General features: G+C 46.6%; 1 protein-coding gene across 2 annotated transcripts in view; it reads left to right on the top strand.

Moving 5' to 3' along the window:
* Window positions 1-24,530, top strand: part of pik3ap1 (phosphoinositide-3-kinase adaptor protein 1) — a 126,048-nt gene that overhangs the window by 7,682 nt on the left and 93,836 nt on the right. For both annotated transcript variants that reach the window (XM_041176075.1, XM_041176074.1), the window contains exon 2: window positions 345-749. In XM_041176075.1, the coding sequence (XP_041032009.1) occupies window positions 345-749 (405 nt within the window). The remainder of the gene's footprint in view (window positions 1-344; window positions 750-24,530) is intronic.

The following is a 24,530-nucleotide window of genomic DNA, read 5'->3' as shown; positions in this document are numbered from 1 at the left end:
CCATATCAAAGGCTAGATTTATTTTACTTCTGTCAGAGTCAAATGGACATTGTTCACTGACTTTTGTCATGTGGATAGCTCCTGAGAAAGGGATGGGTTCAGTTATGACACCCCTTACCCCCAGTGGATGAGACATCCGCCACCATTTCCATTTGGAGAATTGCAACTTGGGAGCATGGAAGAGGGCCATGTGTGGAAGGCTTGCTCCATCCCGTTGGGAATGTGCCTTAGATGTTGGCCCCTTTAGGGACTGGTGATGGTGTAGTATTCTACCCTAGAAATATTTAATCAAAATGAAAAAGAAAGGTCTTATTTCACAAAATAATTATTCATTTCTCTTCAAGGAAAAGTGGTCAGATCGGATGTGGTGATTTTCTACGCAGAGGATGCGAAGGAGTGGAATATCTACCTTGTCAGCTTGCTCACATCAGTCCAACACACCGAAGTCCTGTCCTACACAGTAAACGAGAGCACTTCATTTACAAACCGGGATTACAGTCAGTTTGAGAGATGCAAATGCCTCTTGGTTCTACTTTCGCCACAGCTCTTGGAGTTGGCCGCACTCCCTAGGCTGGAGCATGGACTGCAGAGGACATTGCTGCCTGCGCACAAAGTGGTCATGCTGTTTTGTGGTGTGGAAGCAGCGGAACTACAGACCTTGTTTAGAGACTGGCAAAAGTGGAAACAAGTCTCATGTGATGATGACCCAGCTGTTTTCACCACAGCTGTGGAAGAAGCCATCAATGAGAGTAAGTTCGAACTGTCAATGCTGGAGTAGTGCTTAGAATGAAGCTGCCATACTCTTTCCAGACTGCTTGTCCCTCAGTATACACCCCACCAAATGGGATCTCAAACTTTACACAAGGGCATTAAGCTGTGGTAATTATTTTTACATTTGGCATGGCTATATTTGGAATATGTATAGAGTCCTGGGCACCCCATCAAGGAAGGATCTGGAGGGATTGAAAGTGTAAAGTGATGGTTTATTATAATAATACCAGGATTGAATTCTACAAAGAAAGGCTTGAATAATTTTGGCTTTTTTATTGGAACAAAGAAGGCTGAGGGGTGGGTTTAACCAGGAGATTTCAAAATTATTAAACATTTTGAGATGGTAAGAAGTGAACGATTGATTTGGCTGGTTAGAGAAACTGTACAAGAAATTTGACACAGATGATTTTTTGTATGGATTGCTGGAGGCATTCAACAAGGTTCTATAGAAGCAACTGTTAACAAAATTGAGAGCGCATGGAATTGGAGGCAGCCTATTACCTTGCATAGAGAATTGGTTTGGATGTAGGGGACAGCAAGAAAGGATAATGTACATCTACTCAAATTGGCAGGATACAACCAATGGTGTTCACCCAGGGATTTGTACTGGGGCTTCAGCTTTTCATTATATTCATAAATGACTTTGATAATGAAATAGAGATCTATATGTCTATCAAATATCCAAGTTTTCTGACAAAAGTAAGTTAGGTGATGTGGTTAGACTGTTAGGATCTAGAATGCCCTGCCTGAGGGTGTGGTGAAGGCAGGTTCAATCAAGGCATTCAAGAGGGAGTTGGATGATCATTTGAAAAGGAAGCATGTGCAGAGTTACAGGGAGAAGGCAGGGGAGTGGCACTAGGTGAATTGCTTCTTTGGAGAGCCAGCACAAACACGATGGGCTGAATGGCCTCCTGTGCTGTAATAATTCTGTGATTCAATTATATTAGGGTAAAGATGGTGGTCAGGAATAATGTGAGCCTGTTGAAAACTGATAATGGTGATTTTGTCAGTGATAATAGGGAAATGGCGGTCATGTTGAATAGTTGCTTTACAGTCGAGGAAGAAATCACCATGACAGACATCCCAAGGAAACTAATATTGAATTACTGTCAGGGACTGAGTAGATTTGAAGGAGTGTCTTAAAGAAGCAATTTGAGACAGAGGTGGAAGGGTTTAGGGAAGGAATTCCAGAGCTTTGAGCTCAGGCAGCTGAATTTACAGCTACCAATGGAGTGATTAAAGACAGGGAATTGTAAACCAGTTAGCCAAACATCTATTGTCCAGGAATTACTGGAGTCTATAATTAAGCACAAAGTGACTGAACACCTTGTACACTACCAGCTGGTTTAGCAGAGAAAGGAAGCAGAGATTTGTAAAGGGTAGGTCATGCCTGACTAATCTGACTGAATTTTTTGAAGAGGTGACTAAAGGAGTGGACGGTGAGGCAGGGGGTGGGGGGGGGGGGGGCGTGTGTATCCATGGATGTTATTTATAAGGGGCAGGATTCTACGGCTGTCAGGTGTGCGCACGCCCGACTCGAATGGTTGTAAAATCTCTTGCGCTGACGTTGGGTGAGCGTCCCGATGTCATTGCGCACTCTCACGATCTTTCAGTCTGTGGGTATGCATGAGAGTCAGCAGTGTGCCCGCCGACAATTAAGAGGCCTATTATGGCCCTTAAAATATGAATTAAGTTATATTTTTTGTTGCCCATTCAACCGTTCGATTGGTGGGCGGACGAATAGGCCAGACGGGCTGGATGTGGTTTCCAACGGTAAATAAAAACTCAGAAAAATGTTTCCACTTTAGTTTAAACATTCCCCTCTTCATGTGACTGAGTCACATGTGGGGACACGTTTATATCGCTTATTAAATCTTTATTTTCCTTTGTCCAAATATTCAGCTCCCCGAGACAGCTCGGTGCCCTCAGGGAGCTGACAGCGCCCACGCTTCCCCCCCCCAACACCCCCACACCCCCACACACACGCAGACTTCCGCACTCACCCTCCTCCCTCCCCCACCCACGCTTTTCTCGCTGGCTGGCCCTTAATTGGCCAGTCCCACATGAAATCGCGGCTGGGTCCTGATCCCGGACAGTGGCCTGCCCACCATGCCCACCCTGTCCACCCGATGAAGGGAAAATCCTGCCCATGGACTTCCAGAAGGTATTTGATAAAGCCCCTCATGGGTGACTGTTTCTAAAGTCGAAGCTCATAGAATTGAAGGCATAATAATAACCTGGTTAAGAAATATGCTGTGTGGCAGGAGACAGACAGTAAGGATAATGGGCAGGTACTCGAATATGGTCCCCACAAGGATCTGCGTTGGGAGAGGAAGGCACACATCGAGTTTGCCAATGACACAAAGATGGGCAGCATTTTGAGAAGTGTAGGCTGCAAGCATAAAATTACAAGGAGATGTTGACAGATTAAGAGAACGGGCAAAACCTGTGGCAAGCAGATTTCAATATCAGCAAATGCAAATCGTCCACTTTGATAAAAGATTTGCATTTATATAGCACCTTTTGCGATGACGGGATGTCTCGAAGCGCTTTACAGTGGATGAACTACTTTTTGAAGTGTAGTCCTGGTTGTAAGGTAAGAAACACAGCAGCCAGTTTGTGCACAGAAAGCTCCCACAAATAGCAAGGTGAAATGACTTTTCACCTAAAAAGGATAGAACAGGGTGAAAAGCTAGAAACAGTGAATGTCTGAAGAGATTTCAGGATCCAGGTACATAGATCATTAAAATGTCATGAATAGCTACAGAAAATAATCAAAAAACCTAAAGGAATGCTGACCTTTCTATCTAGAAGACTAGAATAAAATGGGGTAAGAGTCATTCTATAGGCTATACAAAGCCCTGGTTAGACTACACCTGGAGTAATTGGTTCAATTCTGGGCAACAGACCTTAAAAAGGATATATTGACCTTGGAGATAGTTCAGGGCACATTTACCAGAATGATGCTTGGATTCCAATGGTTACATTTCAAGGAGTGTTTACACTAATTAAGGCGGTATTCCCTGGAATTTAGATGATTAAGGAGTGGTTTATTTGAAGCTTTCAAGATATTATGGGGAACAGATAGGGTGGATAGAGAGAAAATATTTCTGCTGGTTGCAGAGTGTAGGGCTAGGAACATTGTCTAAAAGGTAGAGCCAGGGTTGACATTAGGAAATATTTCTTCATGCAAAGGGTCAGGGCCCAGGAGAGGGAGGTGGGTGGGTGCAGATGGTTCTAATCATCGGGGCATGTGCCGCTGAGGGGTCTGGGCTCATTGGCCAAGTAGCCTGTCAATCTGGATGGTCAATGTCCAAAGCAGCCAACCTGGCATGTAGACCATCCTGTTGACGGGCTAATTGACCAATGATTGCTGTTGTTCTGATTGGTCGAGCAGTAGGACATACCAGACTCCTTGTGGATTTCTGTTTGGGCCTGGTCATCATAGAGTGCTGTTTCCTTAATCTTCAGACCTGGCTGGAGTGCAAGCAGTTTGGCGACAGTTGTTTCAAGGCCAGTACCCCTCACACAACTTCCCCCACCCCACCCCCTCGCTCCCCTCCCCACCCCATCCCTCACCTCTTTCCCCTGTAAAGATCAGGCAAGTGGATTCCTCTTCAGGCTCGAATCATCTATTTCAAACCCTCAATTCATTGGACCTCCCGGGCCATTTTGAGATTTAAAGCCAGCTCCCTCTGCCTCTCCTCCCGGTCCCCAGCTGTGTGTCGAGCCGGTTTTAACGGTGACAACAGATGGCGGGTTGGGTGAGAGAGCGGCGGCCATGTGAGGTGGTTGGGACGGGCAGCTCCAGGCTGCCCACTTTTGGCCATAAATGGAATTCGAGTCTGCTACCAAGACCCTTCCAGTTATGTGGAGCAAAGGGTGGTAAATTGAGGTCTGGACGTCTGATCGCTATTGGGAGCTTTCCCTAGCTGGACGTATCACCCTTGCTGTGTGCTGGCTGTGTCAGCAAACCCACCCACCAGGCGGCTAATGACAATCGAATTTGACACCGAACCTACTACGGGCATTTGTCAAGCAGGAGAAAGGCCTGGAAGCCTAAAGCTGTAGACATAGTGACTGAGAAGCTGAGTTGTGTACGGGACAATCCGGCAGGATTCTGGATAAAAGGGTTCACGTGTGAATGTGAAGGTCTGGGCCTACACAGGGGGCCAGTTGTTGAAACCCATTAACTGATACACAGGATTGTCATCAAAGTGCAATAAAGCTGTGAAAGCTCTTGGCTGGTTGTTCTTCGAAATAGAAATGGGGAAGAAGTCTGGCTTGCTTTTTGGAGGCCTGGAAAATGGGGTTAATTCTGCTCCAATAAAAACAGGAAGTGCTGGCAACGCTCAGCAATCCCGGCGGCTTCTGTGCAGAAAGGAGCAGGGTAAGGCCTGGGATTCTGTCAGAGGTGAAGCGCCGAGTGCCCCACCTCTCCAGCCCTTCCCAACCCTCCTCCCCCGATAGTTGGTGGGCACTGGGCCCCTGTGCCAGGCCCTTGCCAACCCCCTGCAGCCACCACTCTTGGTGTTAATGTGGAGTTCCACCACTTTGCCGTCTGTGAAAAATCCTTTCAGCTCCACCTCATCAATATAATGAGGCAGGTCCCTGACAAGTAATTGATGACTGCCTGGGTCTGTGTGCTATGTTTCTGCATCTCCGGGTTTATTTTCTGTATGACCTGGCCTGGGGCTCTGTAGTGACCCTGCTGTCCCCTAATTCACTGATCATGAGGCCTTGGGGGTGGAATCTGTATCTCCAGCCAGGGAGTGTGTTGGGGATTTGATAACATGAGATGCAATTCCAGAGGTGGGGACCTCAGTCTTCCCTCGAAATTGAATGAGACAGTGAGAACTCAGAGACTGGGATTGAACTGGACAAACACACACACACACACACACACACACACACACACACACACACACACACACACACACAAACATAAACACACTCTCTCTCTCTCATACACACTCTGTTTCTCTCTTTCACACACACACACACACACTTTCTCACACACACTCTGACACACACTCTCTTTCACACACACACACACCCTTTCACACACACTCTGTCAAACACACACACACTCTGACACACTGATACTCTCTCACACCCACACACACTCTCACACACACACACACACACACACACACACTCTCTCTCACACACATACACACACACACACGCACACACACACTCTCTCTCACACACACGCACACTAACACACACACATACCTCTCCCGATCCTCCTCGCTCCCCAAAAATCTAACCACAACAGCCGGGGATAGGAGGAACCCAGGCTGAAAGCCAACCTGCTTCAGACCCCCTCTTTCATATGAATCCCACGAAGGCCAGCTTGGAGTCTACACTACCAGAGGTGAACGCAAAGTCGGTGTTAGTTAAACCTAACTCCTTAGGTTGGTCTCAGTTCCCTCTCCCTTTCACTGGTGGACAAGTCTTGGGACCTAATCTGTCTCTATCTCTGCTTCTTAAGTGAAAAGGCAAAAAAAGCTTTGTTAGTTATCTCTGCTGCTTGGCACTTTTTAATAACCATACTTATTAATTACTAATTTTTAAGAAAATTATCAATTTATTGCTTTGACATTGATTTTTTTTTGGCTCAGTAAGATGTGTATGTTTTCTTTAATACCTTAAATTTATGTGAAATTCATGTTTAATGTTGTGCCAAACCAGATCCCATTGCTGCTGTGTTTCTTGCTGAAAGGGAGTGAGAGGCTCACAAGAGCCTGATTCCTTTTTTTGAAGGGCTGGCAAAGGGGGTTATTTTTGCTCCAATAGAAACAGGAAGTGCTCAGCATGTCTGGCAGCATCTGTGCAGAGAGAAACCGAGGTCAGTGACCCTTCGTCAGAATCAGTGGAAGATGTGGACCTGATGAATTAACTGTTTCTCCCACCACAGATGCTGTCTGGCCTGCTGAGTATTTCTAGCATTTTCTGTTATATTTCAGGTTCCAGCATCTGCATTACTTTACTCTCCTATTATATGCTCCGCTCTGTGTATTTATAAGTGTGGTCAGTTTCAATTTTAAATAACAAAATATGTATCCCTCAATGCAAAATGTAATTTTTCTGTTAATATTGGTTGGTGCTAATTTACTGGAAGGTTTTGCAATTTTTAAGCTTGGAAGTGAAACCAGGAGTTAGGCATCAATAGAATATGTCACTGTTCATTCAAGATATTCTCATTTGTACATAGGATTGTTGTTTACAGTGCTTGTGAGGTTCAAGTCTTTTGGATATTGATATCTGAATATTGTATATGGCCAGGTTCAAAGAAGCTGAGAAGGTTGCATAATATGAAAGACCAAGTTGTGTGTAATTATCTGACAAAGCTGTGACTGTAAAATATTTCATACTGAAACCTGAGCTTTCAATGGGCTTTCGAAATGGAGTACAAAAGCCAAGAAGTTTTGCTACAACTATGTAAAACAGTTTGACCCCACTGTGACTATGGTCCCCAGTTCTGGGGACCTAAAGAATGTGAGGGAGAGGGTTAAAGATGGGCCTCCCACCCACCTTTAGTGGGGGGTGGTGGTGGATAGACGGTGGAGGGAATCAGGGGCCCAGAAATAGGAGAAGAACCAGAGCACCAGGGCCCACGATTTCTCTCGCTGGCCCTGCAAAGGCTGGTAGAAGTTTGGAACTCTCTTCCACAAATGTCAATTGATGCCAGATAAATTGTTAATTTTAAATCTATGATAGATAGACTTTGGTTAACCAAAGGTGTTATAAAAAGACCTGCATTTGTACAACTTTCATGACCACAGGACATCGCAAAGCACTTTAAGCCAGTAAGGTGCTTTTGAGGTGTATTCACTTTTAGAATGTAGTAAAAATGTCAGCCAATTTTCACAGCACAAAATCCCACAAACAGCAATGTGATAATGACCAGATTAACTGTTTCTTGTGCAGTTGATAGGGGGCAAAGGCAGTATATGGAGTTAAGTCTCACATCAGTCATGATCTTATTAAATGGCAGAACATGCTCGAGGGCTAAATGGTTTAATCCTGTTTCTATCTTTTGATGGTGACCCCAAAAACATATAAAAACTGAGATTGATACAGTGTTGTTAGGCTAAGGTGGGTAAATGGAATTAGGGTATTAATCAGCCATGATTTAATTCAATGGCAGAACAGGCTCAAGGGGCCAATGGCCTATTCCTGTTCCTAACTCTCTTGGTGATACAGGGAATGCTTTAAAACAAAGGGTTACTGTGGCACAGACAGCAACATTATTTAGAAAGAAATTGGATAATTAGTTGAAAAGTAAAAATATGAAAGAATTATGGAGTAAGGAAGAGACATGGGATTTCGAGTAGACCATCCCAGTAAGGAGTTAGCTTGGCACAGGCATGAAGGGCTGAAAACCTCCAGGTGAAATCAACATTTTTAAAAATTCATTCACGGGATGTGGACTTCGCTGGCTGGGCCAGCATTTATTGCCCATCCCTAGCTGCCCTTGAGAAGGTGGTGGTGAGCTGCCTTCTTGAACCACCGCAGCCCATGTAGTGTAGGTATATACACAGTACTGTTAGGGAGGGAGCTCCAGGATTCTGACCCAGTGACAGTGAAGGAACGGCCGATATATTTCCAAGTCAGGAGGGTGAGTGACTTGGAGGGGAACTTCCAGGTGGTGGTGTTCCCGTATGTCTGCTGTCCTTGTCCTTCTAGATGGTGGCGGTTGTGGGTTTGGAAGGTGCTGTCTAAGGAGTCTTGGTGAATTCCTGCAGTGTATCTTGTAGATGGAACACACTATGCGTTGGTGGTGAAGGGAATGAATGTTTATGGATGTGGTGCCAATCGAGTGGGCTGCTTTGTTCTGAATGGTGTCGAGCTTCTTGAGTGTTGTGGGAGCTGCACTCATCCAGGCAAGTGGAGAATATTCCATCACACTCCTGACTTGTGCCTTGTAGATTAGATGGTGGACAAACTTTGAGGAGTCAGGAGGTGAGTTTCTCATTGCACGATTCCTAGCCTCTGACCTGCTTTTTTAGCCACAGTACTTATATGGCTCATCCAGTTCAGCTTCTTGTCAATGGTAACCCATTGTTGATGTTGATGTTAGGGGATTCAATGATAGGAAAGCCATTGAATGTCAAGGGAGGATGGTTAGATTCTCTCTTGTTAGAGATGGTCATTGCCTGACACTTGTGTGGCACGAATGTTACTTGCCACTTGTCAGCCCAAGCCTGGATATTGTCCAGGTCTTGCTGCATTTGGACATAGACTGCTTCAGTATCTGAGGAGTCGTGAATGGTGCTGAACATTGTACAATCATCAGCGAACATCCCCACTTCAGACCTTATGATGAAAGGAAGGTTATTGATGAAGCAGCTGAAGATGGTTGGGCCGAGGACACTACCCTGAGGAACTCCTGCAGCGATGTCCTGGAGCTGAGATGACTGACCTCCAACAACCACAACCATCTTCCTTTGTGCTGGGTATGATTTCAACCAGTGGACAGTTTTCCCCCTGATTCCTATTGACTCCAGTTTTGCTAGGGCTCCTTGATGCCACACTCGGTCAAATGCGGCCTTGATGTCAAGGGCAACCACTCTCACCTCACCTCTGGAGTTCAGCTCTTTTGTCCATTTTTGAACCAAGGCTGTAATGAGGTCAGGAGCTGAGTGACCCTGGTGGAACTCAAACTGGGCATCAGTGAGCAGGTTATTGCTAAGCAAGTGCCTCTTGATAGCACTGTTGATGAACCCTTCCATCACTTTACTGATGATCGAGAGTAGAGAGTAATTGGCCAGGTTGGATTTATCCTGCTTTTTCTGTAAGGGGCATACATGGACTATTTTCCACATAGCCGGGTAGATACCAGTGTTGTAGCTGTACTGGAACAACTTGGCTAGGGGCACGGCAAGTTCTGGAGCACAAGTCTTCAGTATTATTGCCGGAATATTGTCAGGGCCCATAGCCTTTGCAGTGTCCAGTGCCTTCAGCTGTTTCTTGATATCATGTGGAGTGAACTTTAAAGTTTATACACACAAAGAATGCCATGAAACTTGCTGCAAAGCAAGATATGGCAGTCAAGGTGCTGGAATTCTTATGTTCTTCGGATAAGAGTCCATCTGCTGTGATTTGTTTGGTATTTATTTGCTTGAATAACTTTGGTTTATTCTAATCTGTTTGTTCTTCTCTCTTCTATCCCAGTTAAGTGCAGTTATTATACTCAGTCACATTTTTATAGTGTCACTTACCACTCCCTTTCTCAGTCTTCCACATTGTTCCCATTGCTCATTAGACATGGTTGGCTTTGGTGGTTTGAATTTCCTGGACCTGGTTTATTAAAAAGGGCCTTCTTCCAGTGCTGCTCCTTCATTAGTGGATAGATCCTGAATACATCGCAGGGAAGTTAACCTTTCCAGACAGCCAGACTTGTGAACCCAGCTGTGTATAAACTCAGTGCAGGTAGAAAGCGAGTCGCTGAGGCTTCATGGTCCATATAGCCATCATCACTTGGCATGGATGTCCCATCTACGCCCATACAGCCCAACTACATCACTGTTCCATTGCTATTTTAATGGAATTTTAATCTGTTTTTCTTCCCTTCTCTGAACAACTCAACAGCTTTGCTGTGCAGGCAACCAGATTCAGACCCCGATCCATGGTTTTGTGGCATAATCTGCGTGTTGGGACATTTCCAAGACTGACCTGTTACTCATGATTGCGGGTGCCACCAAAAAGTTTCTGGGTGGCCCAGCTCTATCCCAACATCCCAAGGCAAGACATTGCTGACATGTGCTGGTCGAGGTAAAAGGCCTGTTTTTGTGTTGTGTTTTGAGAAAAGATACCGAGACCTTGGAGAGGGTGCAGAGGAGATTTATCAGGGATGAGGGAGCTCAGTTATGTGGAGCCGCTAGAAAAGCTGGGATTGTTCTCCTTAGAGTAGAGAAAGGTAAAGGGATATTTAATAGAGATGTTCAAAATTATGAGGGGTTTTGACAGATTGCAACCTATTGCATTTATATAACTCTTTAAATATAATTAAACATTCCAATGGGGCAATAGGAAAGAAAATTTGTCACCAAGCCACATAAGCAAATGTTTTCGAAGATTTCCCGAACTGTCACAGGGAAAATGTTAGAAGCTATTATTAAAGATGTTATAGCAGGGCACTTAGAAAAGTTTAAAGCAATAAGGCAGAGTCAACATGGTTTTGTGAAAGGGAAATCATGGCCTGAATCTAATGTTCATCGGGCGTGCACGACCGGCTCCAATTAACAGCCAGCTAATGCGAAACATGCGCTGAGAAAGGCTCAGCACTGCCGGGGTGTGGCAGAATAGGGCAGGTGCCAAGAGAAGCAAGGGTGTGGGCTTGCACTTCCTGAAAGCTGATGGCTGCTGTGGAGCTGCCTCAGGGAGATGCAGTCATTTAAAAATGAAATGAGCTCAGTAAACTGCTGCAGACTGTGACAATACTGTAAATGCAAGCAGCTGGCAGCAGACCCCACAGCAGCTCATCCCTCGACCCTCTCCTTTTATTTTATTTAACCTCTCGAACATTTCATCCCACCCTCAGTGTAGTTTGTAGTGAAAACGTGAAGGCTGCCTGGCCCATCTGCTGACTTTGTCCGATTTTACCATGCACTTCCAAGTATTCTGAAATCTCATCCTTAATAATGGACTCTAAAATCTTAGCAACGACCGAGGTCAGGCTAATCGGCCTGTAATTTCCCATCTTTTGCCTCACTCCCTTCTTAAACAGGGGGGTTACATTAGCGATTTTCCAGTCCTCAGGGATCCTCCCTGACTCCAGTGATTCCTGAAAGATCACCACTAACACCTCCACTATCCCTTCAGCTATCTCCTTCAGAACTCTGGGGTGTAATCCATCTGGTCCAGGTGATTTATCCACCTTCAGACCTTTCAGTTTTCCTAGCACCTTCTCCTTGGTAATGGCCACCATACTCACCTCTGCCCCCCGACTCTCTTAAACTTTGGGGATGTTACTCATGTCTTCCACCGTGAAGACTGATGCAAAGTACCTATTCAGTTCCTCCGACATTTCTTTGTTCCCCACTACTACTTCTTCAGTAGCATTTTCCAGCAGTCAAATGTCCACTTTTGCCTCTCTCTTACCCTTTATATATCTAAAAAAACTCTTGCAATCTTCTTTTATATTACTGGCTAGTTTACCCTCATATTTAATCTTCTCCCTCCTTATTTCTTTTTTAGTTGTCCTCTGTTGGTCTTTGTAGGCTTCCCAATCTCCTGGTTTCCCACTGTTCTTCGCCGCATTGTATGCTTTCTCTTTAGCTTTTATGCTGTCCCTGACTTCTCTTGTCAGCCATGGTTGCTTCGTCCTCCCTTTAGTATGCTTCTTCTTCCTAGGGATGAATTTTTGCTGTATCTCCCAAATTACTCCCAGAAACTCCTACCATTGCTGTTCCACTGTCTTTCCTGCTAGGCTCATCTCCCACTCAATTCTGGCCAGCTCCTCCCTCATGCCTCTGTAGTTGCCTTTATTCAACTGTAATACCGTTACATCTGATTCCAGCTTTTTCTTCTCAAATTACAGGGTAAATTCTATCATATTATGGTCACTTCCTCCTAAGTGTTCCTTCACCTTAAGCTCCCTTATCAAATCTGCCTCATTACACATCACTAAATCTAGAATTGCCTGTTCCCTAGTGGGCTCCACCACAAGCTGCTCCAAAAAGCCATCTCGTAGACATTCCACAAATTCCTTTTCTTGGGATCCACTGCCAACCTGATTTTCCCAGTCTACCTGCATCTTGAAATCCCCCATGATCACTGTAACCTTGCCTTTCTTACAAGCCTTTTCTATCTCCTGGTGTATCTTGTGCCCCACATCCTGACTACTGATCGGAGGCCTGTACATAACTCCCATTATGGTTTTTTTACCTTTGTGGTTCCTCAACTCTACCCACACAGATTCTACATCATCTGACCCCACGTCATTTCTGAGATCCTGGAAGGTGAGGGTGCAGGCAAAGAGGCTATTTCACTGGCCAGACGAGGCAGGTGTAGTCGCGAGGCCCTCATTGCTGCAAGATTCCAGGAGGATGATGGCAAGATGCAGTGAGGACACTGCTCAGATCTTCACATTGCATCTGGGAACGTCTAACACCCATCTGGCTGAGGGCGGCGCACGTAGGCCCTGTGAAGAGGCTCATATCATCGAGAAGCTGCTGAGAAACAGCAGCCACATCGGCTTTAAGACAACTTGATCCCATGGCAGGCTTCATCACCTGTTCCCTTCAGCACCGCATCTTCACCTGTCAGGAATAGCGATGAGATGGGGAGCAGCCCGCCTGTAAGGTGCTGTGAGCACACAGAGAACATCACCGAACCCAGTGACGCTTGGGTACGAGACTCTTGCAGCAAACACAAGCCATGTGGAGGTGCAGGCATCACTGATCTGGAGAGTGACTTTGAAGCAGGACAATCTCTGTGCTCAGCAGGTTACACACTGAGCAGGGGAGAGGCCCTGGACTGCGACATTAGCCTTCATTTTGTGCAGGGAACATTGGGCGGAATCATCCCAGATTTGGACCAAGTTAGTTTGCGGACGGGGAAAACAACGTTTTTCCCACCAGCTGCAATGGCAGCTTTTCATTCCGTTTCATCCCAAAAAAACCTGCCACATTAACTATGCATTCCCGGGATACACAGCGTTTCCATGGTGGGTGGGCTCCGATTCGCTTGCCATGCCGTCACCTCACTGCTTCATCACGCCAGGCACCACATTTAAACAACAACCATGCTCAGTGTTTCCAGCCCAGGGCTGCAGCAAAGGAGACATGGCCCCGAATGGCAAGAAGACTGCAGCTCCTGAGCACTCTTTGGGCACCATGCAGGCTGCTGTGGTATCCTCTACCCCTGTTCTGGCCACAGGAGGAGCAGCAACATTCCCACTCCGGCTTGCTGGGTGACGGCAGAGGTAGTCAGTGCCAACGCTGCACAGAAGAGGTTGGTCATCCAGTGCAGATAGAGGATGAATGATCTCATCCATGCAGCCAGGGTAAGGTAACCATCCCATCACTCTAAACTCACACACTCACAAACCCATCACACGTTTACTGGCATCTCCCTCACTGCCAGCTCAAGGGACATCACCCCTCACTCTCTCACACACACCCTCATATCTCCATCTGGCCTCATCTCCTCTGGAGGCTGCCTCCTCAGCCCTCACCATCTTGAGACCACTTGCACAGATCAACATGTGTCCCCCACACACACCCTGGGATACCCTCCTTCCCCAATACAGCCCTCACCCTGCAGCCTCTTCCCTTCCTTGAGGCCACTTCTCCCCCTTCCCCATGTAAACCCTGACCCTGCAGCCAATGAAAAGCGACCCCCGCCTTACGGTTGGTCTGGTAGGTAGAGACCTGCCCGTGAGCCTCCCTAACAGTGATGTGGTGCTGCCTGTGAAGCCTGGCGCTGATGATCACGAGAGCTGCCCAGAGCAAGGTGGGCAAACAAACCTCAAAGTCCCGAGTGAAGTGCAGCTCACCAGGTGCACGCCTTGTATGTGCTGTTGTGAAACATGTTGGCGTATTTTCCCGGCGGACAATCCAGCATGGGGAGGATGATTCCGGCGGGCTGGCCTTATAATGATGTGCGGGTGTATTAGAATGAGGTTCCCAACAGCTGATGGCAGGGCCCCCACCTTCGACAGGCTGAGCGGAGGATCACAAACTGGTTTCATAATGTCATGAAACCGATTTTTGGCTTTCTCGCCATACTGTCCGCTCACACTGCCAAACACGCCCGACGCCAGTGGGCATGGAAATCCCAGCCAAAGTTTGACATCTGACATGAACACGGCCCAACATAACAAGGAACCACAGGCAATGTCTTGGAAGTGATTTACAATGGTCAACGTTAAGTACAAGTGATTAACACCCATGCCCACATTGTGCAACCACACCTTCTTGACCTTTCTAACTCTGCCGCTACAATGTGCACCTGTTGATCCTCCTCTCTATGGGTGCCCAAGGGCCCCTGGATAACTCCTTGAGAGGAGGGGGGCAGCTGGAATGAGGTCGAGATGCCCTGCCCCACTCTCGTGTTGACACTGATGGATGTCAGAAAGTGCCTCAGCAACAGAGTGCAGCTCCTGCAGCAGTGCAGGATTAATGTCCTGGACCAAGGTCTCCATGGCGGCCGCCATCCTACCAGTGTTGACCTCAGTGTGTTGGCACGCCGGCGCTAACGCCTCAGACTGAAGGCAGATGAACTCCTCCATCGTGTCTTGCAATCTGAGGAGTGCAGTGGAAATCCCTCCCCGATATTCCCAAGCATGATTTTGCAGCTCCAGCAAATGAGGTGTGACTGATTCCAAAGGTTTCTCATGTTCCTTCGGATTCAGCAGATTTTTGTTCTCCAGCAGCTCCTCCGAGTGCCGGGGACCTGGGAAGTCCCTGCCCCCGCCTGCTGTGGATCAGACAGTGCGATTTGCTCACCAGATCGTGACCCCCAGGCTACTCTAGAACTAAGCCCTACTGAGGTGTGTGTCTCTGCGCTGATGGAGGGTGTGGTGAGCGCTGTGACGGGTCTTCAGTGTTGGTGCATGTGGATTCCTCTTCTGTGGTGTCCTCAGGGCTGGATTGAGGACCTGTGTTATGGACCCCCCTGGCTGCTTCCCAGAAGTGCCTGTGAAAGCAAGAAGAGATAATTAGTGCAAGGCAGGGGATTGCAGAACAGGGGAACTCACTCACAGCCTGGTTGTCTGATGGACGTTGCACTGCTGGATCCTCATTTGGTTGAGCACCGACCTCACCATCAACACAGGAATGGTCCAGATTGTTGCCAACCAACTATATGACTCTATTCTCAAAATCTGTGAACACTTGATGCCAGGCATTCCTCCACGAGTCTGCAACCTCTCTCTTTTGTTGTGTGCCAGCTCCTTCTGCATAAATACAAATGGAGAGAGTGTAAGCAGGACGCTTGCCAGGCCAGCTGAGAAGGATGCCCGGTATGTGTGGATGGTGAGTGGTGCCGTGGATGGGATGAGGACACAATCCGGAGGGCAGATGAAGGTGTGTGTGAGAGAGTGAATGGTGATGTTCTTTGAACGGACAGTGAGTGCGATCCCTGTGGATGTGTGATGGGTTTGTGAGTGTGTGAGGTGAGAGTGATGATAAGAGTGACTTACCCTGGCAGAACGGAGGAGATCGTTCATCTTTGAGCAGCACTGGGTGCCTGTCCTCTTTTGCAGGGTGTTGGCGCTGACCACCACTGCCACCGCCTCCCGTGCTGGACTGGTGACCTTGCTCGCTGGCCTTAGCCCAGGCCCTGGGGTAGAGGATTTCACAGCCGGCCTCCACTGTGTCCAGTAGGTGCTCGAAGGAGGCATTGCTAAATCTGGGGGCAGCATGTTCCCTCCCTTTGGCAGCAATGACCTTCCAGTAGCTTCCCATGCCTTAGAGAGAGCTAGCTCTGTGCAGGGGCACCCTTTAAACATAGCGCCCGGATTATTCAAGGCCTGAGGCAATGGCAGGGTGGGTGAATCAGAGCCTGCCCCACCAGCGATCCAATGTGAGACTTGTGCCTCTGCATTTTTTAAACAAAGTGCAGCACGATTAGGCAGAAAAAGCCGCCATCGCCGTTGACGGGTCAAATGCCGCTTTCCCGGCCCAATATCGGACTTTGCCGATTTCTGGGATGATTCCGCCCACAGCCCTGCAGGTTTGACATCCTCAAGCTTTTGACCCATGTATATCCGTTCACGTGTGCCTAGAATTAGTAAATGAAGCCGCAAAGTGTTTGCGCAATCCGCTATGAGCGATTGGTGCCCTTTCCATCCTTATTAACGCAGACATGGCAAAGGGCTGTCGGACTGGAGAGAATGACAGTGATAGGGAGGCGGAAAAACCTGGAGAGACTTTAAAACAAGGTTGAGAATTTTAAAATCAGGACGTTTCTAAACCAGGAGTCAATGTACGTCAGCGAGCACAGGGCTGGGAATGGGACTTGGCGTGAGGTTAGGGTAGAGGCTGCAAAAATTTCGGATCACCTTAAGTTTACAGAGTGTGGAAGAGGGATGTGCGTTAAAATAGTCAAGCCCAGGGGCAAGAAAGGATGGATGAAGGTTTCAGTAGCAGATGCGCTGAGGCAGGAGCAGAGTCAGATGATGTCATTGAAGGGGAAATAGTCTTAGTGATGGTGCAGATATGTGGTCGGAAGCTTATCTCAGCATCAGCTACGACACTGGTATTGTGAAGGGTTCGGCTCAGGCTCAAACAGCGGCCAGGGAGCAGGATGGAGTGGGGAGCGGAGGTTGTTGTGGAAACTGAACACATTGATTTCTGGTGAATTGGGGGAAATCTCTCCTTTCCCAGTAGTGACATCAGACAGGCTAGAAATGGGATGGGGTGAGAAAGGCAGTTGTGAGATGGTGGGCCAGCGTACACTGTGCTTTCAGAGGATGCCACTGAGGGCCAACATGTAGATGCGAAATAGTTGGGGGGACCAAGGGTGGACCCTTGGGGGACACCAGAGGTAATGGTGCAGGAGTGGGAAGAGAAGCCTTTGCAGCTGCCTCTTTAGCTACCAGTGGATAATTCTGAATGGAACCAGGTGAGTGCAGTCCCGCTCAGCTGGACGACTGTGGAGGGGTTTTGGGGTTGGTTAGCTGTGTCAAAGGTCGCACACAGGTCACAAAGGTCATTTGTGATTTTCATAAAAGCTTTTTCAGTGCCATGGCTGGGCAGATTGGAGGGATTCAAACATGGAATCCCAGGAAAGATGGACACAGATTTGGGAGGTGACAGTGTGAACAACAACTTTGGATGGGAAAGGGAGATTGGATGCTTGATTGCAAGGATGGAGGATCGAGCAATGCTTTCTCTCTGAGGAGAGGATTAATGGTGACAGATTTAAATGAGGGAGGGATAGTATTTTAATAGAAAGTGCAGTTAACAATGACAGGTAGCATGGGGTCATGAAGGGAAGCTTGGCAGTTTAGTGAGAATAGGGTTGAGGGAGCAGGAGGTTGGGTCTCATGGAGAAGATGGGGAAGCCATAAGAGAAGATAGAAGAGAAATGAGATCAAGGGAAATTGTTTCCATTGCAGGAGGGTTAATAACCAAAGGACTCATGGTTAAAAACTATCAAAAGATGCAGAGAAGGTATGGAGAATTTGTTAAGCCGCAAAAAACACTGTTGGAAAAGCTGGCGAAAGCAGATTCATTAATAACTTTCAAACAGGAATTGGATAACAACTTGCAGGGCTGAAGGGAAAGAGCAGGGGAATGGGACTAACTGGACAGCTCTTCAAAGAGCTGGAACAGGCACAATGGGCCAAATGGCCTCATTCAGACCATAAGCTTCCATGGTGAATAACTGTATCAGTTTATACAATTGTTTAGTTTAAAGCCACGATATTGGTGACAGGTTTGGGAGGCTGAGATGCCCTGGCATTAGGATTTGGATAGGTGTTGGTTTAAGCCGTGCAAGGCTGAGCCATGTTGAATGGGGAAGTGCTGAATGGATTGTGAGGAGGAGGGGAGAGTACAATCGTGCCAAAGCTGTTCCATCCCATGCAGCTGGATCTTGGGTCAACGTCTGTAAACCTGTTCCTTCTCCCAGGTGGATAAAGGGCAAAAGAAGAAATATGGATATGTGTGAGTTGGGACATTGGCAGGGGGATAGGGGAAGGGAAAAGTAGTTCATCCAGATAATTAACTACAAAAAAAACCTTAAATTCACAATGTCTTTGCTGTGGAATTACCAAAACTGTTACTTAGAGGCCATTCTGAAGACTTAGTGGGTTAACACTGAGCCATGGAGAAAGCTCTGAGATTTAGGGTCTGCTGTATGATCAGGAAAATGATCTTGGGTGAGCAATCCTGGTGGCTACAATGGACTGGGAAGGGGCTAATTCATTTAGGGTTCATTTAGACTCTTGTTCCCCCGTTGGAAACTGAAGCTTGGGTGTGAATTGACTGGGCAGCACCAAAGTCCTGATACTTTAACAGCCTGTTGCTACTCGCTGTCAAATGAGGATGTAAGAGGGAGAAAATGTGTCTGATTTTCAATTGGAGAGGAACAAAGAAAGCTCAGAACAAAATAAATGATACTATCAATAAAATACAGAACAGAAAAGTATGCGAGGAGGAGAGAGAGAAGTTGAGATCTAGAGGCAAGAAAAGCTTATTGGGTGACCAAATGAGAGCAGTTGGAATGGAACTTTGCAGAGGGAACCATCAAACCCACATCAGAATAGTCTTGGTCTCACACCATGGCCAGCTTCGACCTTTCAGAGGGGAAAGCCAGGTAGGCCTCCTGGTCTCAGTTGCTATGACAACCTCAGCTGAAGAGGAACATTTGAGGCTGTTGAGTGGTGACTATCAAGCTTGGCCTTGATTCCCCTGCTGTCGAATAGCTCGGCAGCAAGGTTCCCACATCAGTAATGACCATTTGGCTGAGGTAGCGAGGGCAACCTGCGAGCCAGGATGGTAGGAAAGAAGAAACCGACGATGGAGGGGCGAGGGCACTAAATCAACGGGCGTGGAAAGTTTTGTCAGACTTGGAAACTCTTTACTGCAGAGCCCACCAGAAATGTGAGGCAGGCGTCTGTGCAGAAAGCACTTCTCTCTAACACGACCACAGTTTCAGTTAGTCAGATATAAATTGGACAGTTTCTGAAAGAGGAAGCCTGTCGTGCACAGGATATGTTGAGCTACTGACTCTTAACTGATGTTACAGGCATATACTAAAATAACATCTTTAAGAAAGACACAAGTGTTAACCGTGACCAAAAATAACCAGATCTTTGTCGAGCACATGTGCTTCTAAAGTGCGAGGTTATACGCAGGCAAAAAGACATGGGGGCATTCTGTGAATGAGCTAGGAATGTGGTCCTGTTTTCAAACTGCCTCAGTGATTTGTGGCAGTTGTACTTAGGGAAGTATTTTTTTCCGCTGATGTTTAAAGGCAGTGCTGTAATTCTTTACATACATTTTACACGCAAAATATAGAAACGTTTTTCGCTTTGAAGTGACGTTAGCATTGCCAGGCCTGCTGAATTCGCCAGGAATTAGAGATTAATCCCCACAGCAGCGCAGCAAACAGCCAGGCGGAAAATAAAAACAATTGTACAGGTTGTTTTTCTCCCCCCTAGTGCCCCTCCCGCCTTTTCTTTGAACGCTCTCCTTTATTAATTATAAAATTACTAGGGATGGCAAAAAAACAATTTATCTGACAAAGAACCACCCAAAGGATTGACAAAGACTCAGTTCACTTTCCAGTTGGTTGTGGTAAGAAGCAACTCTGAAAGAATGGACAATGAGGGGAGTGGCTGGAGGTGGGAGTTTCTGTGATTATACTTCCCGGAACATGTCCAGTGAGTGTTGCCAAGCCCTAAGTAGTGTCATCTCACTGTCCATTCCGAAATCTGAACAGAACCCTGTGCCAGAACAGCATTGTGCCAGAATGCTTTACAGTGAAGAGAGCGTGCCCATTTTATACAGCAACTTGCTTTTTCAATAGCACTTGTAACACAAAAAAACTTACCATGGTGCTTTAGAGAGAAGTAAGGAAACATTGAATGTTGAGCCAAAGATAGAGTGGTAACCAAAAGAGGTTGGTCAAAGAAATGGGTTTTAAGGAGATTTAAAGGAGAGGGAGGTTGAGTAGTTTATATGCCAGGAATGGGGGTTCCTAATATATATATAAAATATTATATATATCATATATAAATTCAGAAATGGGGTGCTGTCTCATATCTTTGCTTCCCACCTCCAGAACCTCTGTTTACCTCAAAGCATCTCAGTCTAGTGAATAAATGCACAGGCCTTATACAAACCAGGAAATCCATGGTTTGTTCTCCAGTCCCTGTTGAGGTATCTGCTCCCAGAGTCGGCAGAGATTGGGGGCGTAACATTTGGCTCCGTGGGAAACCGAGCTCCTGATTGCAGTCTGGTGAACTCTGTGGAAAGTACACATTGGAGATGCTATGGTCGGGGCAGAAATGGCTAAGATGTGATAGCTTCAGTTGTCAAGTGTCCTTCTTGGGTGTCAACCTTGGCACAGTAGCAGCACCCTCACTTTGAGTCAGAGTAGGTGCGGATTCAAAGTTTCATTCCAGGAAAATGAGTGCATAATCTCAGTTGCCTCAGTGCAGTACCAAAGAGCTGTTGCACCAACAGAGTGGGCACCTTTCAGATGAGTTATTAAACTGAGATCTGGCCTGCCCTTTCAGTGATGTAAGACATCTCATGGTGCTCTCCTGAACATTTTGGGATATTCTGAAGTTGTGAAAGGTGTTAGTAGTGCAACTGTTTTTGAAACTACTGTCGAGACCACAAACTTGACCAAAGGCAATTGGCTGCTGTGTGTCGGACCTCCCCAGTGGAGGTTTCCATCTTGAGGAAGGGGAGAAAATTGGGGTACTCCTAAGTCAGTTTAGCTCAGGCACTGACACGGAATGGGAGAACCTTCAGCATGGTGTCAGAGACATTGAAATAAGTGTTTCCTCATAAAATTCACGAGCAAGCAACTCTGTCTAGTCCGAGCTTACAGCTTAAAAAAAAATAAACTCTGCAATTTTTTTTGAAGAAGTACAAGATATACAAAACAACAATTTTTCAAAGGATTGCTTGTGAACGAAGAGAAGGGCTCTCCATTATTGAAAAACCAGGTCCCTCCTCTCACCAGGATGACACCCTCTCCCCCCCCAATCCATTAAATCACAAATAATACCCCCACAATACACCATGGCCTTGCATCTGGTGGAGTTGCATTGTTAGCTGGGACAGACCTGGTGTTACTTGGCCTTTATTAATACTGTATCCTTTCCTGTGTTTTTTTCTGCCTGTCTCTCCCTACACATGAATCTATATTTTTATCACAGAATTATATAGCACAGAGGGAGGCCACCCAGCCCATCATGTCTGTGCCAGCTCTTTAAAGAGCTTTTCAATTAGTCCCACTCCTCTGCGCTTTCCCCAGAGCCCTGAAACTTTCTCCTTTTCGAGTGTTTCTCCCACTCCCTTTGGACATTTACCATTGAATATGCTTCCACCACCATCTCAGGTGCCATTCTGGTAAATCCCTCCTGCCCCATCCCTCAGGCCTTGACATATTCTTGTGCTCTTATCGGCACATCCCTCTGTTCCTGCCCCCTCTTTAAAATTGTACCAGGTGGAAATAGAAACACAAGTTGCTAAAACAACAGATCTGAAACTGAAACAGGGAATGTAGAGGAAACATAATGGATCCATCATTAAAGAGAAGTGAAAAATATCTTCAGCTCCACATCATGGACCCAGGACCCTCCAGGGGTACTCACACCCCCTGTATCACAGAATCACAGAATCACAGCGCAGAAGAGGCCCTTCTGCCCATCGAGTCTGCACCGACATGTGAGAAACACCTGACCTACCTACCTAATCCCATTTACCAACACTTGGCGCATAGCCTTGAATGTTATGACGTGTCAAGTGCTCATCCAGGTACTTTTTAAAAGATGTGAGGCAACCTGCCTCCACCACCCTCCCAGGCAGCGCATTCCAGACCGTCACCACCCTCTGAGTAAAAAAGTTTTTCCTCACATCCCCCCTAAACCTCCTGCCCCTCACCTTGAACTTATGTCCCCTCATGACTGACCCTTCAACTAAGGGGAACAGCTGCTCCCTATCCACCCTGTCCATGCCCCTCATAATCTTGTACACTTCGATCAGGTCGCCCCTCAGTCTTCTCTGCTCCAACGAAAACAACCCAAGTCTATCCAACCTCTCTTCATAACTTAAATGTTTCATCCCAGGCAACATCCTAGTGAATCTCCTCTGCACCCCCTCCAGTGCAATCACATCCTTCCTATAATGTGGCGACCAGAACTGCACACAATACTCCAGCTGTGGCCTCACCAAGGTTCTATACAACTCCAACATGACCTCCCTACTTTTGTAATCTATACATCATTTGATAAAGGCAAATATGCCTTTTTCACCACCCCACTAACATGCCCCTCCGCCTTCAGAGATCTATAGACACACACGCCAAGGTCCCTTTGTTCCTCAGAACTTCCTAGTGCCATGTACCCCAACATCCCCGTTTCCCAGACATCAACAGAATCCTCTACATTGCCAGCACCACCTGCCCTGTGTAATGCAGAGAATGCAACCGTATGAAGTTACTCAGTGATCAAAATGGAGAGAAGATAAGAAAGACATTGGTGTAAAACAGGCAGCTGCTCTCACATCACCAGAGCTGACCTCAGGCAACATTGGACCTTCCGCCCTAGAAACCACAGAAATGTTACAGCACAAAAAGAGGCCATTCAGCCCATCTGCGCTGGCCGAAAAAGAAAAAAATAAGGAAAACTAGCTGCCCATTTTAATCCCACCTTCCAGCACCTGGTCCGTAGCTGTACAGGTTACAGCACTTTAGGCGTAGGTCCAGGTGCCTTTTAAATGAGTTGAGGGTTTCCGTCTCCACCACCAAACCAGGCAGTGAATTCCAGACACCCACCACCCCTGGGTGAAGAAGGCTTTTCCTCATGTCCCATCTAATCCTTCTACCAATCTCCTTAAATCTGTGCCCCCTTGTAATTGAGCTGTCTGCTAGGGGATACAGGACACCCCAGTCTGCTCTATCTAGGCCCCTCGTAACCTGTACACCTCAATCATGTCACCCCTCAACCTCTTTAGTTCCAAGGAAAACAACCCTGGCCTATCCAATCTTTCCTCATAGCTGCAATTTTCAAGCCCTGGCAACATTCTTGTAAATCTCCTCTGGACTCTCTCCAGGGCAATGATGTCCTTCCTGTAATGTGACGACACGAACTATACCCAAAATTCCAGCTGTGGCCTAACCAGCATTTTATACAGTTCCATCATCACATCCTTTGATCATTTACATCTTTGAGCTTTGTTGGAACAATATACAAGACTAAATGTGGAACGATCAGAATGAAATTGAAAGCACAAGGTATGGTGGTCAGCCGCATTGAGCTCATGGTCACACATGTAGACAGAACTGAGACGTTCAGCTGAGCACCCAGTTCCAATGCAGTTTTGCAGCCTCATCTGTGTCTGATTTCACTCACTGAACCTCTACCTCAGCTCAGTGGGTTTCACGCTCATCTCTGAGTCAGAAGGTTGTGGGTTCAGGTTCCACTCCAGAGACATGAGCACATAAACCAGGCTGACATTCCCAGCGCAGTACTGGGGGAGTGTTGCACTCTCGGAGGTACTGTCTTTTTGGATGCGACATTAAACTGTGGCCCTGTCTGCCCTGTCAGGTAGAGATAAAAGATTTCAATGCACTATTTGAAGGGAGAGTGAAGGAGTCCTTCCCAGGATCATGGCCAATATTAATCTCAACCAACACCCAAAAACAGATTATCTGTTCATTGTTTCTGGGAATTTGTTGTGCATGAACTGGGCTATCTGTTTGCAACATTACAACAGAAAAATGTACTTTATTGGCTGTTAACTGCTTTGGGGCTTCCTGAAGTTGTTGTAGAAACGCAAGTCCTTTTTTAAGCTTTCAGGTGTGAATATCAGCTTTTCAGCCCAATCCTAAATTTCCCTATTTCTTTACCAAGTAAATGATGGGGATTTCCACAGGTTATTGTTCCTGCTACTCTGAGGTTGCACCTGTTACAAACTTCCATTTCCATGAAGTTAATGTGCGTCGTCTGTTTTAATGGGTCCTTTTGATTTCCTCATTGTATTCTGTTAGCTGTAAAGTGCTTTGAATGGTCATGTAGAGCACTACAAAGGTGCAAGATATCTGATTTCTGAACACAA

Source organism: Carcharodon carcharias, chromosome 28, assembly GCF_017639515.1.
Source record: "Carcharodon carcharias isolate sCarCar2 chromosome 28, sCarCar2.pri, whole genome shotgun sequence".
NCBI lineage: Eukaryota > Metazoa > Chordata > Chondrichthyes > Lamniformes > Lamnidae > Carcharodon > Carcharodon carcharias.
The sequence above is the reverse complement of the archived record's forward strand: the minus strand, read 5'-3'. Positions and strand labels throughout refer to the sequence as shown.